The sequence below is a fragment of the Megascapheus bottae genome, chromosome 6, assembly GCF_031878675.1.
Source record: "Megascapheus bottae isolate mThoBot1 chromosome 6, mThoBot2.hap1, whole genome shotgun sequence".
Lineage (NCBI taxonomy): Eukaryota > Metazoa > Chordata > Mammalia > Rodentia > Geomyidae > Megascapheus > Megascapheus bottae.
Genome location: NC_143514.1, coordinates 47,604,726 through 47,627,059, shown reverse-complemented (window position 1 = coordinate 47,627,059; position 22,334 = coordinate 47,604,726). Strand labels below are relative to the sequence as shown.

General features: G+C 43.9%; 1 protein-coding gene across 1 annotated transcript in view; it reads right to left on the bottom strand.

The window, feature by feature from the left end:
* Positions 1–2,426: 2,426 nt before the first annotated feature.
* The window catches only part of Plpp3 (phospholipid phosphatase 3), a 69,577-nt gene continuing 49,669 nt past the window's right edge, over positions 2,427–22,334 (bottom strand). Inside the window, exons 3-6 of the mRNA XM_090334751.1 lie at positions 21,856–22,136; positions 21,408–21,465; positions 13,289–13,465; positions 2,427–2,682 (exon numbers count right to left, since the gene is read on the bottom strand). Of these exons, the coding sequence (XP_090190877.1) occupies positions 2,557–2,682; positions 13,289–13,465; positions 21,408–21,465; positions 21,856–22,136 (642 nt within the window). The 3' untranslated portion in view covers positions 2,427–2,556. The remainder of the gene's footprint in view (positions 2,683–13,288; positions 13,466–21,407; positions 21,466–21,855; positions 22,137–22,334) is intronic.

Below are 22,334 nucleotides of genomic sequence, written 5' to 3'. Positions count from 1 at the left end.
GTGATAGCAGCAACAGAAACTCGTGTTAGGCCTATCTAGCAAATTGCAGTATGAAAATTTTAGGAAAGTTACTTCATCTATTAATTCTGTAGCATTCCTGGTTTCTCAGTCTAAAGAACCGCTATGGGAGTAAACAGGTAAAGAGACAGGCAGAAGTGGATGGGCCATAGGTATGCCACTCATGTGACTTTCTTATATCCATTTTTCTTCTAGGCAAGGGGAAGTACAGGGAGGAAACACGGGAGCAAAATGAACTCTCTTCCTTTGATGTGAAAAACTCCACATAAGCTCCTCTATCTCACCTTGTCTAGAGCCAGACTCCTTATCTCCTTTTTTCCTTTCATGAGTGGGACTTTCAGTTCCCACCTCTCCCAGGAGAAAAGTCCCTTAGAATACAAAAGCTCTTTAGAAGAAGAGCCTGAGTTAAATGCATAGCCAGATTTCATTCTGTCATTCAGGGATGAGAGCCCAAATTAAACATCAGTATCTCCACCGCAGATACCAGGTTACCACTGAGACAATTAGTAGGTGCTGCTCAAGCACCCTGAGCCCAGGCAAGTCATTGGAAGAGGCTAAGACAGCTCCTCTCTCCCCTTTATCCCCCACAAACATCCCTCCAACACTCCAGGCTTCTGGTGCCTTAGTTAGCTGTGTTATGAGCTTTTATTTAAAAAAGCACATTTAATACAAGTATAGTTTCGCAGATACAAGTTTTCACTTTGTATGCTACAAAAGTCTTTTGAATATTATTCTCTTTACAAAACTGGAGCCTTACAAAAATACTGACAATTTAATGATTTTTTTATACACTTTTCTCTAGTTGCAGTTATTTCTCTCGTTTTAAAATGATAGCTACCACAGAGCTATGATATTTTTAGTTGAGATTTAAAAAAAAAATTAACTCGGTGCTTTTTGAAGCAGCTAAAGTAAATGACACAGGTCGAGACACAGTTTATAATCATAGTGGATACAGCTAAAACTTGTTTCAGAAATAATATTTTACATAGTTAACTTTTAGGGTTTTATACATTATTTATATAATATTTATATATAAAAATCATAGCTTGCTATATGTTGAAATGAAAGGACGGATTCTGTGGTGGGATGTGCACGTGGTCCATCTCAGGGTTCACGTAGCCCTTTGAGAGATTTGCATCCAAGACCAAGAGAGTTTCATTTCTTCTTTCCTCCTTTCCTTGGAAGTTCAGTAGAGAGGGTCCCTGATTATTGCCCACAGTGGGACCTTGCGTGGAAGGACACTTACGGATAGAGGATGAGGACAACTCTGTTCAGAGATTTAACCCATGTGTTCTGCCCAGCAGAACCCACCAAAAACTGCCCCAGGGGTCAACCCTGAGACAATAGTGCTTTACACAGCTTAGCAAGAGCAATTCCCAATAAGGCCTTCTCCACTCCAGTATCTTCAAGGGTAGCCTCTCTGGCAGGCCAGCCTCAGCCCAGCTGCTAACTCTGGTTCCTTCTGAGTAGGAGTAACCATAAAGGTGGTTCATTTTTCTTCCCACCCATTTCCCTGCCCTGTCTCTTGAACAGGTGGTGCTTTCCTTTAGACAGAAGCAGACCATGCCTTTGCTCATCCCTGGACCTCACAGGGAATCCTGGTAGGTACATAGCAAGGATTTCAAAGGAAAGAGCAGTAACTGAAGTCTAACCATGTCTAAGTGTGAAAGTGCCCTGTGATTGATGCATTCAGCATCCTGCAAATCAGCTTTCCCCGACTGCAGGATGATGTGTCAAAAGAAGCAAATGAGGACCTGTAGTCTCCATTTCTTCTGAAAGTGTGCTGTTTGTGAAGCTCACTCTTCTACGAAGAGTTTCCTAATCTCTAAAGTGTTGATTTGTGTGTGGGGTGAGTGGGGGGGGGAGGACTGGGGATCTGGATTCAGGATCTGATCACACGAGTGTGCAAAGCTGTTCATCTCTTATATTCTAAGACCAAAACCAAACTTCCTGAACCAAAGTCACAGTTGAGAATAGAATGAGATGGGCAGAGGGGTGTAAGAGGGGATGCCCACTATGGCTCTGGGTTGGATAGTGGGTGAAAGACCAGATGCCCTCTCTGGCTATTGATGCTCTGGGTTTAGTGCTGTTTCTGGCACCATGTGCTTACACTACAAATTTGAGCTTTTCTCCCAGGCCTGGGATTTCTCAGGTCCCACAAGGTGACTGACCAGCAGACTGCTCAATCAGGTTAGCATATGCTCCTGAAAAAGCCCATGTCTCCCTGAGAACATGAACTCTTAAACTAATTGCACATCCAGGACTCCGGGCACTTGGTGTTAGTTTGCTGGGTTTGTGTTTGTCTGCTTGTTTGTTTGTTTTTCCACATAGGTGAATACTACCTACTCTGGAAGGCCACAAGGTTAAGACTTTTTCTTTGTTTGTTTCATTAAAAATTAAAACAAAAAAAATCAATTGGGCACAGAGGTTTTCCCTACATTCTACTGTCTGATGAGATTGGCGAGCAGCAGGAACTTGCTGTCAGCAGTCATTTTACAAAGACAGCTCAGGAGGCGGCGGTGGCAGCAGAGGCGGCACCTACACCATGTTGTGGTGATTGTTCCTGTCGATGACATCCACGGGTGACAGGATGTCTTTCCTGATGGCAGCCTGAGGCAGCGACAGTGTTGTCTTGGTCTTGAAGAGGTCTGACACGAAGAACACCTAGGAGCACAAATTAGAGACCCCAATGAGTAACAGCCATCCGGAGCCTGGGGATGGGCGGAGGGAAGTGGAGACAGACCCAGATATGAGGGAGAGAGGGCCTCAAAGGATAGATTCGGAACTGGGAGGTACCACAGAGAGCACAGGTCTCACTCTTATTGTGCAAATAGGGAAACTGAAGTCTGGAGAAAGATTGTGCCATGGCCTATGTTATCAAGGAATAGAATCCAGCGCTGTGGATTCTGGGTTCCAAGCTCAACCTGCAGCCCACATTTCCATATTTCTCAAGATCACTGAGCAACTGGAATATAAGTTCCTAGCAGAGGAAGTCACAGTTCCAGTCACCATTAGTCAGCTATCAATCCACATTACTTTCTCTTATCCTCACAAAGGAATCCAGGGTGTAACAAAAAAAACCAGATCAGATCAGAATGTCTATCAGCAGGAGCTGAGGCAAGGAAGCAATGGGTAACCAGTTTTTCCTGGCAACCTCGTGATATCTATCCACCATGGAATGGGGGTCAACAAGTCAGAGTCTTGTTGCTGAGTAGTCAGCAACTAACTTGGAGCAAATGTCAAGGGAAAAGAAAAATTTCCCGTCCTCATTCCCAGTCTTCTTCTTCCTCACTGGCCTGTGACCTCACAAATCTTTCTCAGAATCACCCCACATTTACTGAACACACACCCATTTGCAAGTGTGGGGGATGGTTCAGATAGAGCTGCTGTCTCAAAGTCTATGCTGACAGGTTCAAGAACCTGAAGAGCTACTGGAGTCAGGAAAACACAAGCTTTGTATTAGACAGCAAGATAAATATGCGGAGACATCCCTTGCAGCCCTTTAGCAATGGGAAGTTTGTATTAAGTAATCATAAATGGCAGCTGCCAGTTATGTAACTTTAACAGGAAATACATGGCTGAGCTTTAACCGGGAAATAAAACACTTCCAAAGCTTCAGACTGGAGATGTGGCTCCTGATAGAGCACTTACCTAATGTACACAAGGTCCTGGCTTTGATGCCTAACACTGGAAGTGGGACTGCAGTCATCTTTCATCTTTCTGAACTGAAAAGTTGTTGTATTACCTACAATAATGATGGCAGTATGACTTCATCCCAGTCACCTTCTCAGGAAGAAAATGGAGTTTTTAATAAGACTTCAACTACAGTAAAGCCTTGAATTACTTGTTGAACTCATTTCTCTCTACCGGGTCCCTTCTGAAGAGACAGAGAGGTCAAGGAGATGTCATATAAGTCACAGTAAGAAGCTGGTGATCTTGCATACATCAGGAACAGAAGGTAGATGTGATAGAGGCCATCTGTTCTCTTTGAACCTTTCAATTTTGTGTATATATATATATATATATACCTACTCTAATGGGTTTTTTGGTTTTTTTTAAAGTAAATAAAAGAAAACTAAATTATTTTTATGTTATGTAAAGAAAATGAAATAGTAATCGGGAAAATATAACATCTTAATATATTTCAAACTCAAATGCCATTCAACAATTTGGCACAAGAAAAAAACACTAAGCATTTTCTCCCATCCTCTTAGAAGTAGGTTTGAGGGTTAGTGAGGGGCGCGAGGGTCGGGAGAAGGAGTCAGTGCTATAGAATGCCAGCTTTTCTAACCAGAGTCAAACCTGAGGACAAGGAAAGCCAGTACCTGTGCACCATTTGCGAGGCCCGGGTCTCCCATGCTAGGGAGTCCCTTACAAGCGGGAGGAAAGAGTCTCCAAGAGGAAATTATTATAAGGCAATAGTAACAGGACCAAAGTTCAATGTGCTCAATAATTAAAACTTTTCAACTCAACCTACCCTCTCTCCACAATTCACCTTATCTTCCCAGTGGCCTCTCTTCCTACTGTACTAAACCCGCTGTTATCGTCTGACAAGTGAAGGGATGGAAAGTGGCCTCTTCTCCATCTGGAAATCACCCTTCCTTTCATCTGCTTTGTTTCTCAGGAAGACAAATCCATGCCTCCATCACTGATCCTCATCTCCACATACTCCAGTTTAGCAGAGAGATTCACATCCAGACTCCCCAGAGAATATGCAAATACAGCAAGGTATCCTACAAATACTCCCACCTTCAAGATCCTGACCCATCTACCCCACAGTCTCTACTGCCTTATCTTCAATCTAGTTGTCTGGGGTTATATCCAGTCCAGATTTTAATTTCCTAACTGCAAGACAGGAATAAGAAGATCTAAGCCCTTGTCCTGTACATGTCAATAAGAGGCAAGTTTTCTTCTAATGCTCTGGTTGCAAGAGTAACTCTTGGGCTTAGGATAAGTCTTCCTCATGTATCCAAACCTTTGACTGGCTGCACTGCTTTACTGGGTGGGTTCTTGAGGATGGAGCTCTAGAACTTATAGTCTCATAGCACACATGACCATTGAATTACCCATTTTTCTCCCCCTTACTCAGGAACAAGAACTCTAGCCTTGGACCCTACAGGCATAAAAAGCACCTATGGATTTCAGAGGAACTACATATTCAAATATCACATGCACATAGCTAAGTGACAGAATGAACAGGCCCAGGAAAACCTCACTCCTAGCTGTTCTCTGAGTCCACCGTAGCTTGAGTTTATACCTTTACTTTGGGGGATCATGAAAAAAAAATTCTGTTCAAGATTCAGACAGGGCTTGGTCTTCCTGATGCCTGAATAGTAGACTGAACACACACACACACACACACACACACACACACACACACACACACACACACTGCACACACACGCACACAGTAGGAAAAGCAAAAATATTTTGGCTTGGAGCAGTTCCACTTTCTACAGAAGATGATCTCTATCCAGAAAGGGAATCCAGAGATCCAGAGGCCCAGGCCGGGAAGGTTCCACACAGATTCCCAACTATCTCAGATCCATGGAACCAACTTACTTCCAGCCCATGAACCTAATTCCAGTATTCTTCTCTACTCAGTGAAAGGACACACTAGACAATAAACACAAGAATCTCAACAAATAAGAAAACTCCACCCAAATACCAAGAGGAGTTCTAAATTAAAGTGCCAAGTTATAGTTGTTATTCATATCATTTCTCTAAGTCCTTAAGTTCCATAAAGGAGCCTCTTCTGTATAAAGAATAAATGCAATCAGCAAATTCTTACTGTATGTCAAGTCCCAAGAATATAAAAAGGAATATACATTCATAAGACAGTGTCCATTGCCCTCCAGAAGCTTCCAAACGAGTGAGGGAGAGAGCTGGGTAAAAGCCAATCACAGAGTCTGTTCTAAGGACCACACTAACAGGAAATCAGAGTGTTAAAAGAGGCACGAAGAAGGTGTCACCTACCACAGACAGAGGGAGTGGGAGCAGCAAGCCTTAGAAGGCTTTGCTTCAAAAGATAGATATGTGTACTGAGCTTTGAAGGCTAGGGAGTTAACTACGTGGTGAAGACCAAAGCTATGGTTACGGGTTGGGATTGCAGCTTGTGCACAGATTGAGGCAAGAGATGACAGAACGTTTGGGGATTGTGGGTGCCAAGTACGTTTAGGACAAAGTGAGCCACAGAGATGGACAGCAAAGGGTCTGATTAGTAACTCAGACATCATCCCTTTGGCCCTAGGAATCACTGTCGAGACTCAATAGGAAGCATCGTGTTGGAAAGACTTGTATTCAAGGTGGTATATGTAATTAAACTGGAGATGGAGTCAAAAAGCCTACCTGGGCTGGGAGCATTGTCCCGAACCACAAACCACATAATGAAGACAATGGAAGAGATGGAGTCTGAAATGCTCCAGATAGGACTGTAGTGGACAGAGGAGGCAGACAGGCATCTAAAGAAGGAGGAGGTAAGGGTGGTGGTTGAATTTAGGGGGAAGTAATGTTTTTCTTGCCAGTTCTGTTTTTCTAGTCTATAAATTTTTACATTGGTTTCCATAAGGAAAAAAAAAACCTCTCACCATTGGGATAATTAGATTAGGGGGAAAATGATAGTTCAGCTTTCTTCCACCTTTGAATATTTTGGATTCCTCTGATAGTGTCTTGGGGAAAGTAATTGTGACCTCAGCAGACTACCAGGCTCTTATGTGGTCAGATGCAAGATCTGATTTACCCAAACACCCTGGACATGGTTGTTCCATCTTTAAGAGTGAGACTACACATAAACAAAGCTGGAGGGACTCCACTCCCAGGTGAGGAGATGAAACATAGATTGAGAGTCAGCTTGTAAATGGCGGTTGACATTACTGTTCTAGCACCATTACTCCCCATCTCTACTCACCTCCCTGTCCTCCCCCCCCACAAAAAAACCCACACCGTACTAATGAATAGCCCATGTTCTTTAAAATTAAGACAGACTTATGGGAACTGATACCAGTGGTTCATGGGTTCAATGCCTATCTATAAAATAATGATTTTCTTCTAAAGCAGATAGAATCTGCTTTCACAGACCTGTAATTTTCTGGGCTCTTTTGGAGAGTGAGTCAGCAAACAAAAAAAATACAGGCTTCTGATGACTTATCTTCAATATTCACCTGCTAAGGAGATACCAGCCAACCTCCCTGGCTGCTGCCTGGCCACAATTTACCATGAGCACCTTGCGGCAAACCAGAAAGAAGCTGGCTGGAAGCCAGGTTTCCACTTCCACTGTGGTAAATGGCTAGCTAAGTCAGCAAATTTTGACTGTCATTTTGTGAAGGACAGATTATGGCAATCAAATTACCTTTGAATGTTCCTGTAGTGCTTGCAAGTATATGAGTGGACTCCTTGAAGATAGGTATCATGTACTCAATATGAGCTTTGCATCATCTCCCACTGAACTTAGATACTAGCACTATAAAAGCCAGAGAACGTTAGAATCTCAGAAGTAGAAGGAAACTGAGTTATTTCTTCTGGTATTTTCTCCAAGGACAGACCACAAACCACCTGTTTCAGAATCACCTGTATGGTTCTTGCAAAAGCACATTCCTGAACCCAGGGCAGAAGAACTGGGAGTGTACTTTGAGATCGACATTTTAACAAACATTCCAGGTTATAGGATATTCCAGGTTATCTTCTATGTAGACTAAAAAGTCTAGAGATGAACAAACTGGCTTAAGTCTCCTATCTGTCCTTGCATTGCTGTGTCTCACACATGGCGTAAACTTCTGTATCCTTGGCATAACTTCCTGGAACTGCCCTTACCTTGTCCTTCTGGTTCCCATACTGAAATCTGAATGACCTTCCATTTCAGGGTCAGGCCATAGGCTCTGATGCATGAGGCTTTAAATGCTATGTCATGTTTCCCTTCTAGACGATGACCAGTTACTCAAGGGCATGGTTTGTGTTGAGTCATCTTGGTACTCAAAGCCCAGAAATTACAACCTTGTGTAAATCTGGTCCAGCCCCTGTGTGACTGTACAGACCACAGCTGCTGTTCCCTTTGCCTTCACTCCAGTCCACTCTGCCCTTGGAATTCCTTTTTGGCTTCCTGGTATATCATACTGAACAATCTCACAGATTAAGGAAAGAAGAATTTGGGAGGGGAAGGGGAAGAGAAAGCTCTGGGAACGGAATCTCTCAGGTTCTGTAAATGCTGTCTAAGGAAAAACCATCTTTGGCAGGATGGACTAGTAGGGAGTTAGTTAGAATCATTCATTTTTTTTTTACCTCAGTAAAGGACTTTCAGTGGCTGTTGGCTCAGTGGGTTTGACAGAGTCCATGCTGTGTAATTCCAGGGCACATGTGAGAGACACAATAGAATAGTTTCATGTGGGTCATGCAGCAGGATCTAGTTCCCATATTGCTGTTACTCTGTGACCCAGGCTAAGTCACACTCTTGTGTGGGTCCTGAACTGACACAAAATGAAAAGGATTTAGGATTTCAAATGCGTGTGTTTGTGTGCAAATGTTACTAAAAGTAAACTAGTCTGTAGCTACCATAGAGTTCCAGTGATATGTGTGAAAGCAAATTGCAGACCTATGAGAGCCCATTGAAATCCTTCTCCATCCACCATCAATATGGAGGATCATCACTGTCACTGAGGAAGTAAAACAAGACACACAGAGAGAATTTGTGGAGCATGGGAGGAAATGTGAACCCTTCTGAAAAGAAGTAGAGATCTGTGCCCTGTGAGGTCCCTGCTAGGAAGATACAGTAGGTGAAACCAAGAATGGAAGGAGGCCCATAGTGGACTATATGCCTTCAGTCGTGTGTTAGGTCCAGCAGGAGCCCCAGCTCAGGAACTGAGCATGCATGGATGACAGGGAATGGACAAAGGCAAGGGTCTCCTTCCCACAATTTTCCCAAAAGGGATCCAATAACTTATCTACTTGATCTCACTTTTCCCCACTATCCACCAAATTTCACCTATTTGCCCCCTTGAGATCTACTGCATGTTCTTTCTCATCTATTTCCTTGTCTCTGTGCTCTCCTGTTTGCATGAATTCCCAGGGGTATCTCTTTTATCTTCCAGAAAATATCTATCAAGAGATACCTCTTCCAGTTTTTCTAGTCTTTGCCACATCTGCATTGCTGCCTACCTGACAGTGGTACCCAGGTGGCAAGGCTCTCCTCCTCATAGTCCACAATCAGGCTTTTGCAGGGTCATGTTAGGGAGATGCTTTATCTATTCCACTGCATCCAGCCATTCCAAGGGAACAGATGAGACCTAGTAGTTCTCCGCACTAATCCCATTTCCTCCTGCAAGGCTGGACATGGTTGAACTCTTCCTCACACTAGAATTCTTTGGTCTCTCTTCCCAAGGTCACCACCCTGGGGCAGAAACAAAGAATACCCTAGCCCTTCCCTGCATCCTGGAGGAAGATAGAAATGCACAAAGAGCAACAGCGAGAAGGGCCCCACCCCAGGGAAGAGGAAAACCAGGAAAGACTGCTGTGTGTTTATGAAATCCGTGAGCAGCTGCTTCCTCTTGGAAGCCCACAGCAATGGCAGCCTGGCCCTCCTTTGACCCCTCCCAGAACCTCCTTTTTTTTTTTGCCATCTGTTAGCAGACAAGCAAGGAGGTGACCAGATATGCAGGTTGTTACTAGACAGGAAGTGAACTGATATCCAGTGCCTGGGTGAATCCAGCTGTAGAGTTTGTATCTTTGATAGGGTGATTTCAGGGTTATCCAGGTGGAAAGAGAACTATGAGGACCAACAAAAATGCCTGTATTTGCATGTTTGTCTCTGTCAGCCTCTGTCCCTGAGGTTCTGAGTTCTGCAAATGAGAGAGGCTGGCTGTCTGGATATATCTGAGTCTGTCTGGGTTGTGGCTCATGGCCATGTCTGCAAACACACTTACTGGTGGGGCACAGGCCTATCCCACCTCAAGCACCCATGCCTTTGTGCTGGGGCCATGGGCATCTTGTAAAACTTTCTGTCTCATCACGTTCTTCTGTTTTCCCTTTCGGGAAGGGGTTCAATTAGTGAGCCAAGGGGGAGGAAACTGGACCCATGCCCCTTGAGCATGTGACTTTTGTCTAGACAAGTCTGCTTGCTATGACACCATAGACTTGGGTAAAAGCATTGAGCTGTCACAGACAGTTGCTCAAGGTTCTACTGGGACTGAAGCAACTCCAGAGCAGGCTTCCAGGGCAGTCCCTGATCCCCAAAGATGATAGCACACTATCACAGACTTTGCAGGAAAATGCTCCCACCTGAGAAAACAGGCCCAGCTCAACTACAGAATCTCTATACTGAAAGGTCATGGGAATGGAAGGTCTCTAAGAACAAGTAGATGAGGAAACTAGGCTCAGAGGGGAAGTATCATTCATGATTTTCCCAGCGCTTATCAAGCTCTTTTATGTGTGTTGGCGACCTTATGGGCACAAAGACCAACCAGAACATCAAGCTATAGATTTTGCTATCAGTGTATCCATAATCTATCAGGAGTAAGGGATATATGAGCAGGGAACTACCAGAACATGCCAAAAACCATGTCAGAAAGAAGTTCTAAAGTCCTTGGGAAGATTAGAAGAATGTTGGACAATTCTAGGTTTAGCGTCTAGGGAATGTGCAGTGAGCTGAGCAATGACTCTTCAGAGATAAGTACTTCTTACTCTCTAGAACTTTCAAGACTTGAATTGGTCAAAACAGACTTTGCAGATATTAAGGATCTTAAAACAGATAGATGGCCTTGGGCTGTCAATATAACCACAGAATCTTTTTTTTTTTTTTTTTTTTTTTGCCAGTCCTAGGCTTGAGCTCAGGGCCTGAGCACTGTCCTTGGACTTTCTCAAGGCTAGAGCTCTACCATTTGAGCCTTAGCACCACTTCTGGTGTATGTGGTACCCAGGAATCGAACCCAGGCCTTCGTGCATGCTAGGCAAGCACACTACCACTAGGCCAAACTCCCGGCCCCTAACCACAGAATCTTCAGGAGGAGGTAGAGGGATCAGAATCACAAGGGGTATGACAGTAGAAGTGGAGACCAGAGCCAGTAAGAAATATCTGAAGATTCTATGCTGCTGGATTTAAAGATGGTGAAGGGGCCACAAGCCCAGGAATGCCGATAACACCAGGAAGCAGCAAACAGCAGATGCAATGGAGTCACCCCACAGCCTCTACTTGAAACACAGCCCTGCCAACAACTGCAAGATCCGTTTCCAAGGTATTACTTAAGAATCATCAGAAAACAAATATGCTATGGTTTTAAACAACTGAATTCACGGTCATTCATGGCAACTGATACACAAGGTTTTATTAGAGATGAAGTGAAATTATACTGTACTCTAAGCCAATCTCTGCTCAGACAACAGGAGCGGCTCAAGAGGTTTACTGGTAGAGCAGGAACTGGGTGGGTGCTGGGTATGTTAGTACCCTGTGACTTTTGTAGCATTCCATATTTAGCCTTTCTCTGACTTTTTGACCTCAAAGGATGTTTCTTTGATTCAAGAACTACCATACACACAATCACATCTATGGAAGAAAGGAGTGATTGGCTTTTCCTGGGGAAAGCTATCCCTGAATCTCTGCCACACGACACTACCACAGCAGAGGACAGAGGCTGTGAAGGGAACACAAGATGAGCCAGAGGCTGATCAAGCTGAAAATCTGAGGCAGAGAACCTCCATGCTTCTTATAGCTCTCCTTTCAGGAGCATCCTCAAAAGGTAGTTTCTTGGTCCCCCATTTCCCTAGGAACCATCATCTCTGGCTCAACCCAGAGGTCTGAGCTTCGCTTTTATCTTCCTCACCATCAAAACCAGGCAATAGACTCTAGGCACGTCTCAGCAGAGACACCACAGCCTCCAGGTATTTGGTTGTCCCAGTCTCTCAGATAGCTTAAGGAAAATAGATCATTCTGTGCTATGATTCCAAACCAACTGGGACCATGAGGTGCGGCTGTGCACGAGGTTGAGTGTTAAGTATTCAGAGAAAAATGAGAAATAACTTCCAGTCTATACTGCTCTCAGCTTTATAGGGCAAATGAGAAGGAAAGAGTCATCACATTCTAAACTTGTTCAACCTTGTACATACAGGTTTTGAAACTCAAAACGAGTACTGGATCAGCCCAAAGGTTGGAAGGTCCCTGTGATAAACTCCAGTGATACTCTTGAAGCAGCTGTCTGTGCCGCTGATGCCTTCATTTAACTCTGGATGACCTGATTTAGTGACCTCCCTCTTCCTGCCAAGCACACAGGACATGGTGGAGCATTTCAATCCCGTGAGTAGCTGTCTACTTGCTCACTGGCCTTAGCTGACATTAGTCCTGTCCCTGAGTCTAAGTTGCCTTATCTATGAGATGGCATGATGAGGCTAAGAGAAGACCAAGGTGAAACACCTAGAAAGGGGCCAGCAACAGTAATGCTACACAAAGCAGAATCAAATTCCTGTGCCCATGCTGGCAAGAGCCACACAGGATAAAAGTCAGACCCTCTCATTTCCCCTCTTATAAATGAGCCTTGGTGCCTCTGGAATAGTCTGTCTAATTGTTCCTGGCCAGTGCTCTAGAATATAAAAGAGAGAAAGGCTAGGAATGATCCCCACACCTTTTAATTTTTTTAATTGGGAGTACAGGAGACCCCAATTAGGGCAGTGGCGCCATGGAGAAGGAAACTCAGGAGCAGGCCCCAAGGGCTGCCCTCCTGTGGAGCACAAAGCTCTGAAGGAAGGACTCGGCAGCAAAGGGTTTCCCTTCTGTACAACGGTCCACCCCTCCTGCCACTCCTGCCACTCCACATTAAAGAGCCAGGCACCAGAGGACAAGCTTGACACTGACAGCTGCTTTCGTTAATGGTTTGTTCCCCTATTTTTCTCCCTTCTGGTCTTCAAGAGAAATAGACAGACAGATACAAAGGAGGTGGGTAGGAAAGATACAAGGAAGGAAGGAAGGAAGGAAGGAAGGAAGGAAGGAAGGAAGGAAGGAAGGAAGCCTACAGTCTCTTTCAATCATCATATTCTATGTATCCAAACCTTCAGCATTTGCAAAGAGGATTTCAGAACCCATAGGATGAAAATGCCCAGGCTGGAAGGAAGGAGGAGTTGTTCTAGTTACTAAGTGGGGATGAGGTGAGGGTGGGTTTTAAGGGCTGGGTGGTTCTTTGGATACCCTGAAGACAGCAGGAAGGAGGATCTCTAGATTTGACGGTCACCCACTGGAAACTTTTAACAAGCAACAGCCTGGGCTCTGCTTTCCTGTGGAGGACAAGAGGCTACTTACTATGCAGCAGGCCACCAGGGCTCCTTGAACAAATCCTGCCAGGACGTCACCAGGATGGTGCTTGTGGTCAGATATGCGGGACAGTCCTGTGTAGAAGGCCATCATGAGCAAGGTGAACTGCAGGAGGGGCCGAAGCAGGCGGGCGCCTTTCCAGGTGAAGCGAGCCTGCAGGTATAGCTGGAGGGAGGAGACAAAATGGACAGACACTAAATAACTCCTCATTCACGAGCACCAGACTGACAATGTCCCACATTTTTTTTTTTTCTCAGTGGAACCATGCAGACCCTAAGCAGCATGGTGTGCATATAATGGCATCTATTTGGCATATGACCTCTCTCCGTTCAGTTAAATTCTGAGGTTTAGTTTTCATACCAACCCCTGCAAAAGAGTATTTAAGTTAGGATAAAAATGAGAGAGAGATGGGAAACACAATAATACATAAAAATAGTTTTCACACGCTTTGGCACACAGTACACACTTTATAACAAATTTTAACTGAATGGACTAGGTCTAGGCCAGAAGTAACCAGAGCAGCAAAAGCTTTGTTTTATAACTGATAACTCACTTGACATATTTGCAAGTCTCTGTGGGGCTTTGCGATACACCATCTCCACAGGACCTGCTGCTTGCCACTGTGAGGAACTAAGATAGACAACGGTGAGGGGGAGATACTGAGATATTCACCGTGGATGTTCTTGTTTCAAAAGAAAGCCAGATTGCAAGTGCTGGTGGCTCATGCCTGCAATCCTAACTACTCAGGAGACTCACATCCCAGCATCATGGTCCAAAGTCAGCCTGGGCAGGAAAGTCCATGAGACTCTTAACTCCAATTAACCACCAGAGAGACAGCCTGCAGTGGAACTATGGCTGAAGTGATATATGCCAGCCTTGAGCAAAAAAGCCATGTGAGAGCCCCGATACTGCCAAGAATATTCCAGAAAAAGCAACACCATGAAGGGCATGTTTCAAAATCACCCTCTCTGGCTTTTGAATTAGCATATAAGGAAACTCAGAAACACACACACCAACACACACACACACACACACACTCACACACTCGCACACCAGTCCGACAATGCCAGAGAACTCCCAAGGAGAGGCTGATAGATAATTGAATGGGGTGGAGCCAAAGAGTAACCTGAAGAAAAATGGAAGAAGAAAAAAGTCTAATCACCCCTGTCTGTAGGCAAGAAGCTGAAATGACGTCAACTGGGTATTGTCCCCTTAGAGTTATCTTGGGAGAGTTTCCTTTCTAACCTCTGGGCACAACCTACTTGGCAGGTTCCTGTGGGAACTTGGGAAATGAGAGGGAAGCAGCAAGGAGACAAGAGGAACTTCCGACTACAAATCAAAGTACTGGGAGAGGCTAGGAGAAAGGGAAAGAGCAGAAGGAGGGGCTCCTGCCTCCAAAACAGACATGTGCCAGGGCCCTGCCCTTCCTCAGACAAATGAATACCTTCCTTCCTTTCAGCCATTGGGAGAAGTATTCCAGGTCTGAGGGAACACAAGATTCCAGGACTCTTAACTCTATAGGAACAGGGTTCACAACGACTACTTGGGGGGAATAAGAAGACTTGTTTTCCGAGACTATTCTTAATTAGTTACTTAATTTATTCCGTAAAAATAATCATAATCTTTTATACATATCCACTATTTTTACAGAATACTTACCTAATGAATCACATTGGAAAATATTGCTGCAGGTAATGGTGAAAAAGTTGATGGTTTTGAAGCAGGCATGGGGTACCATAAAAACTAATTGGGATTTTTTTTTTAAAGAGCATAGCTGGGTCACTAAAAGCAACAGAGAATTTAGAGCTATAGATCTAAAGCTACATTCTTCTTCTTGGTGAAATATCTCCTAGAAAATTCTGTTGACATAGGGCCACAGATTCCTTCCTGTTAGTGAGAATGCTGGTCTAGCTTCAACTCAGTTCAAGTTCAGGAAAGAAGGACCCATCTGTGCCCGAAGTGTGTGCTATAGTTTGGCCTTCTTGTGGCTACTCCTGGCAGTTCGATGGGAGTGAGGTGAATAACAGAAACAGCACAGGTTTTAATGAGAAAACCCTCTTTGTGTCTCTGTTTCCTTGATTATTTTGTTCTATAAAACTTCTCTTAAAGCAATTGCAATGTTTTCCTATTTTTCTCATTACAAAAAAAAGCTCAGGTTCTCAGACAATACTTGTTCAAAACTCCCCTGCCCTTCCTCATACTCAATGCACGCAGACTTTCATGCTGCAGGTCTCAGAGACCACAGTCCAGGAGAGGAAGGGTGGGTCTCCTAACCGGACAAGGCCCACTTCTCCTAGCCACTGACTCAGATTCTTCAGGCTGGGAGCTCCAAGAAGGAAAATCCTCCCACAGGAACAGGAGGCATCAGAATAGCACCAGGAAGGGAGGGAAGGAGTACTTATGAATGAGAAAGGAGTAGAGGCCCTGGGAAAGAATTCCTTTGGGAAGTAATCACACTGGGAATGGTAACCAGCAGATGCAGTTGCTCCCATACCATCCATGGAGCAACGCCTTGCTTCAAGAGGGATGCTGGTACCCACAACTAAGATGACCCCTTTGTCTGGATCAATGAGAGTTACTCAGAACTATAGCAATTTCATCATGCCAACTATATTACTAAAGAAGGAGATTGTGCAATGGCCTTTGACCCTGTGGCCCTCTGACTTGAAAGTTTTCTGGTGTCAGCAGACTTCAAGGCAGAGGGGAGAATCTGATCATCCTTTCTATATGTGCTGGTTCACTCCTGACTGAGAGGATCAAGCTGGCTCAGCTATTGCTCCAGGATAGTGACAGGGGCCTCAAGAATAACCCAGCATACTCTGGAGGTCTAGAGACAGTAACATTGCAGGTTCCATTCCTTTCCAAGCCAAGGGGAAGACCAACCCACTCAAATACAATGATGGTATACGTGCTTGATCTCAGACCCAGACAGAGTCTCTCAGTATAAGAGAGAAGGCCCTTGGCATCCAAAAATGTAAGGAAGGGCAAGGATGATGACCAAACTAGACAAAAGTAGAAAACCTGTCACCCTTACCTTAATCACAGTCTGATCCTGATACCCTATCCTACCTGTGTCTGCTTTTCTCTGGGCCACTGTAGAGACGGTGAACTTTACTCAGTCTTAGAAACCAGATCAGAGCGCTTTTTGGCTGAAAACCAGCTCTGGATAAGTCACTCCACTTCTCTGGCTTTCTATTTTCTCACATATAATATAGATTGGTTTATTTTATTTTATTATTTTGTTTCTGTTTTGTTCATTGTGTTCATACTGGGACTTGAAGTTGGGTGCTGTCTCTGAGCTCCTTCAAGACTAGTGCACTACCACTTGAGCCACAGTTCCATTTCTAGCTTTTTGGTAATTAATTGGAAACAGGAGTTTCATACATTTTGCTGCCAAAGCTGGTTTTGAGTCTTGATTCTGGGATCTTAGCCTCTTGAGTAGCTAGGATCATAGGCATGAGCCACCAGTACCTGAAAATTTTATCTTTAAAAAATGTTGCAAGCATCTGTGATATTCAAAATTTCAAAGGACACATGAATAAAATAAGTTTTGCCACTAAAAAAAAAAACCTCTTACAGCCCTTTTCTAAGACTTTGTTTCTCAGCTGTTAAAACAGAACTATGTCGATAATAATGATTTCAATAAATGGTAGATGTCTTCTTTCCCACCCCTAAAAAGATGTTGATGTCTATGAGATTCCCTGGCACACAGACATGACTCCATCAGTGGTGCTCTCTTCTTTTACTGGGGTCTTGAAATACTGGAATTCCAACAAAATTTCCTTAGACTGAATTCCAGCCTGCTGCTGTTCTGAACTAGTGAAGTCAGTTGTGTGTGTGTGTGTGTGTGTGTGTGTGTGTGAGAGAGAGAGAGAGAGAGAGAGAGAGAGAGAGAGAGAGAGAGAGAGAGAGAGAGAGAGAGTCATTCTTGCTTAGTCATTTGTGTTTCATTACATGATTTGCATACTGGTGAAACAGGTCTGTACTGTCCTCTCACTTCATTTCCATTGCTCTTGGGACAGGTGGGCTGAGACTGAAAAGAAGGCTTTTGTCCACTTTCTATGTCCCTGCCTACCCTCCTCCTGCAAGCAGGTCCAGATCACCCACACCATTCCTGAAAGATTTTCTCCTTTCTTCAGTCTCCTTCATGGCTCCCTCCTGTCTGTGGTTTCCATCCATGCCTGGTGGCAGGCAACATGATGTCCAACTAGGATTTTTCTCTATAGAGTTATGGAACTGTTTGGAAAACAGAACCAGAATTCTTATTTGACTTTTTCCTTTGCAGAATACTGAGTCTTAGATTTGGTCACTGTAACTAATCCTTTTGCTGAGTACTGTTCCAGACACCGTGTAAGATGTTTTACTATACATTATTTGTAGCTGCCACAATAATCTTGTTAGGTAGAGATTAGCATGCTCGTTTTACAAAAGAAAAGATCAAAGCCAGAAGCAGCCATGGTAATACCTAGCCACAAATTATTTGGAATGTTTGCCTTTTTGAGTTTTTCACCTAATTTCAGAACTTCCTAGTCTCTGTAGGGAAAAACAAAACAAAACATAAAAACAAAAAACAAAACAAACCCTTTCTTTTATACCCACAGTAGTGGCCTCTTGTTCTGGCTTCTTCAGGTTTAAGGACATTGCAGCATCAGGGACCTCTGGTCACACATATTTATAAGCATTTATTCATTCATATATGAATTCATTCATTCATTCATTCAGTTTGGGGAACCACAAGATAAAAAGGAGTCTTTGCCTTGTGGAACTTACAGTGTAGATGGGGCAGACAAACAAGCAAATATATCAAATGGTTAGAAACTAGGGGAGGAGCAAGGCTACATCAGAGGTTGGATAGAAAGGATCAGTTGTTGAGGATGGAGCTGTCATTTTCATCAGGATGGCCACAGACTGAACCGAGGCAAAAAAAAAAAAAAAAAAAAATGGTGCAGACTTCTAAGGTGAAAACACACTGCTCTGGGCAAGGCCTTCACTCCAAGCTGCTGTGGACTAATCTGAGTTGCAAAATGATAAGGAAGACTGATGACCCTGAAGGTCAGTGAACAACTCTCAAGTGTGCCTTTTAATCTCTGCTTCCCTTTAGCCATCAAGCTGTGCAGAACGGAATGCCTTCTGTTCCTCAGGTCACTGTCTTCTTTTCACAGACACTGAGATAGTTCTTCCATTTCTTTTGTCTTCTCATGACTGATCCTGCTGGAATCCTTCCCTGGCTTCAACACCCCCTTCTGTAGGCTAGCCTGGGTGCTATTTTTCTAAGCACTCAGCACCAAGTATTCCTCCCCACCCTTTTGTTCATTGATTATTATCGTTGTCAACCTGCATCTATATCTAAATTCCCCAAAGGCAGTGATCCTGTCTTGTTGATCTTGACTTTTCCCCTGTTACTATCCTGCTTGGTATAGAATAGCCCTCATTAAATATTTTCTGAATGCTGAAAGTTCCTTGAAAACTCACTCCTCAGTGAGTTCCTTGAAGGCAGAGTCCATGTCTGATTCACCTTAGCAGCCTTGAAAGGAGTAAGAGAATCTGGCCCCAAAGAAGAGACATCAGTGCTGGGAGTTTGGCCTAGTGGTAGAGTGCTTGCCTAGCATGCACAAAGACCCAGGTGTGATTTCTCAGTACTACATACATAGAAAAAAAAGCCAGAAGTGATGCTATGGCTCAAGTGGTAAAGTGCTAGTCTTGAGAAAGCCCAAGGACAGTGCTCAGGCTCTGAGTTCAAGCCCAGGACTGGCAAAAAAAAAAAAAAAAGAAAGAAAGGAGAAGAGATACCAGGTGAGTTGATGCCTGCCTTGGTTTATCCAGACAGCCACATCACCCTCGATCTCAGACCACGTAGTTGCACAACCAATCCAGATGTGGCTGCCTGGCATTCAGGGGTCCTCTGGGAAGTAGACCGGGGTCAGAGGTACAAAATACAGTTTATATTTAACATAGGCTGCAAGATTTTTCTTATTAGAATTAGCATTAATCTCTAACAAGCATAACCTCATCTTTAAGCTTCTGTGCCCAGAGCTAATTTAGTGTTTGGGGTGGTTTTTCCAAGCCACCTATTTTGTAAATCCAAAGCTCAGTCTTTAGTGCCCTTGACAGCAGTGGAGGCTGCAGACGGCCACTGAGGCCAAAAGGCCTGTAGTGGAGATGGCTGGTATTTCTGGTGGGCCACTACCTTGGAACTCTGAAGGTAACATAGGCAAAAGTATATCCCCCGTGGCATTCCATAATTTTTAAACAGCACCACAGAGATTGGGAGATAAGGAGACACTATCAACTCTTGCTGTTTCATTCAAAAGATGGAGAAAGATGGATGTAGATAAAAACTACTCTGAAAAACAGACATGACCATCTTTACTTCATAGAAGTGCACCCTGAGACTCCTTAGCTAAGTGCCCCCCAAACCCCATAGCTAGTAATCCAGATTTCATTTCACATAGGTCTGATTCTGAAGGCAAAAGCTGTCAGTGCTACACCTAGCTAGATTAAATGGAATTCTTCCCCACACTCCAAGAAAGCAGTGTATCCCAGGTTGCCTTAGTAAAAGCAGGGGAGAAGATCACAATATATCACCCAACTTCACTCAGAACTTCCTGAAGCACAACATAAAAGCACTAGGTGGAGGGTCCAAGGGCTTCTCTAACTGACTGCAAGATTTCTCACCTTCTTGCAGGCAGCAAACTGTTTTCAGAATACTTTGCAAATCAGACCTTTAAGGGAAAGGAGACTTCTGGGTAATATCTCTCCCCCTCTACTTCCCCCCCCCCTCACACACACACAGAGTATTTATCTCTTGGAGTAAAATATAGTGTCATGGGGGGGAGGAAGAACACATACCCAACTTTTTAAAGTACTTTTATAAAACACTGAAATTACATTTGTAAAATTGCTTCCAGCTCTGGGTAAAATATACACATGGGGCAGGAATCTTTTTGAAATTATCATTCCTGAGAGCAAAACCAAAAAAAAAAAATCAAATAGGGGTACTATTGGTGAGTAAGTATACCATATGACCCAGGCAGAGTGCTCTTATAGGCTGAGGCCCAGCCTATATCTTTGTGCCCTAGGTAACCAACAGGAAGCCAGAGGCCTCCAAACTTGGAAAGGACTGGGGAAAAATCAAAACAAAACAACTTCTCTGTTGGTTTTTCCAATTCCTAATTATGTTTTTTAAATGAGTTGCTATGAAAACGTTCTTTTTCCAAACAGCTTATGCTCTTCTGAGCTATGTCTGACCTCTCCACACCTCCCAGCTCTGAACTGTGCAGAAGCAGCAAACACAGGAAGTGCTCTGGCACATGGACCTAATTCAAGGAGAGAGGAAAGGCAGGGACGACCAGGTTTAACTGACAAAGAAAAACACACTAGCCCACTGTCTGTCAGGCAGCTGGAGGGGAGGAGGGCTCTCCATTGCACTATCAAAGCAACCCCAGGAAATCAGAGTAGACACAGCCACAGAAAGTGCAACCTGTGAATTCAAATCATGTTCCTCTACTAGCTGAAGGAACTCAGATATGCTCCTTAATGTCTCTGGCCCTTGGTCTTTGGATCCAAGCAGGGACATGGCCATGTGTCCCCAGGGATGCATTCTGCAAGACTCAAAATCACTCTCAGTGTTCAGATAATGATGATCCTTAACATCCTCCGGAGGAACTGGATCAGCAGCTTTCCATCTGAGCAGCCGTTCTTGTGTTTATGCAGACTATTCAGTTCAGTTGTATTCTCTGAGCTGTAAGTAGTCATCTTTTCCCACAACACACAGGCTACTATTCATAACACAAGGCTATTCTAAAGATCACTGAGTACATCGATTTTTCAGAAAGCAATTCTAGTATCACAAAGACCAAAATGTCCTATCACTTTCTAATTTCGTAATCTTTATCAATCAGCATGCTAAATACTATTCTCATCCAAATGACAGAAAGACCAAAAAACAAAACTAAGGCCATACAAGCCAGTGTCAGAACTCAGAATGGAATGCGGCTTTCATCACTGACCACTTTTGCAAGGATTTCACAGTGAAATCTGTTCTTAACTATTCCAAGGGATGCAAGCTGAGACTAGACTATGCTGGCACCAGAAAGCAAGTACTTACCACCAGATACAGCATAGTGTACATGGAGAAGGAGGCGTGGCCAGAGAAGAAGGACTTCCTGCAAGAGCAAAAGCACACCATGAAAAGGCCATATTCACGTCTCTGATATTCACTCATCTGTCTGTCTTCCCTTTCAATACTGTGACCTTGATAGTAGCCACTGTATATTCCTCCTTTAAGCATCCTACCTGGTAATGTTTTAGAGGCATGCATAACATAAACAAAGAATGGATAGGTGGCTGGTTTTACCAATGCTATATCAAAAGGCTTTGTTTACACAGCTGTCTCAAGAATTCTTCAAAAAGAGGGCCTATACCTCATCAAAATAATATACCTCATCTAAATAATAATAATGAGCCTGGCACCTCATAGGTGCTCAGTGAGTACTCACTGAACTACACTGTATCAAAAGGGTGCCTATTGTGGCCTTGGGGAAAGGGCATCTCACCGAGCTTCCTGGACTTTGCTCTCTTCACCTCTGCACCTGTAGTTCTGAATGTAGCCCTCAGAGCAGTTGATCAGGCTGAAATCAGGGTTGCAGACACTCAGGAAGTGAGGACGCAGGCGCCCGATAGACACTTTGGCAATGTCTGTGAAGGACTGGCTGATGGCACAGCCGAAGAGGAAGCAGCCCACTTGCTTATACAGGGCAGCCACATAGGGATTCTGAATGGTCGACCTACACTTCTCCTTCAGGTAGTAGATCCGGTAGAATTCTCCTGTGATGATCTGAGAAGAAACCAATAGAGAAGTTAGGAGCCATCACTACCCATTGTCATAGCTAATGCTGCAAGGGTATTTATGTGACACAGGTGAATATTCACTATTTAATTTCATGCTATAATCTTACAAAATCCTGACTTTCTGTGCAAGAAGTATGAGGACACAAATATGCAAGGAAGGAATAAGCCAACAGCAGAGAGCCAC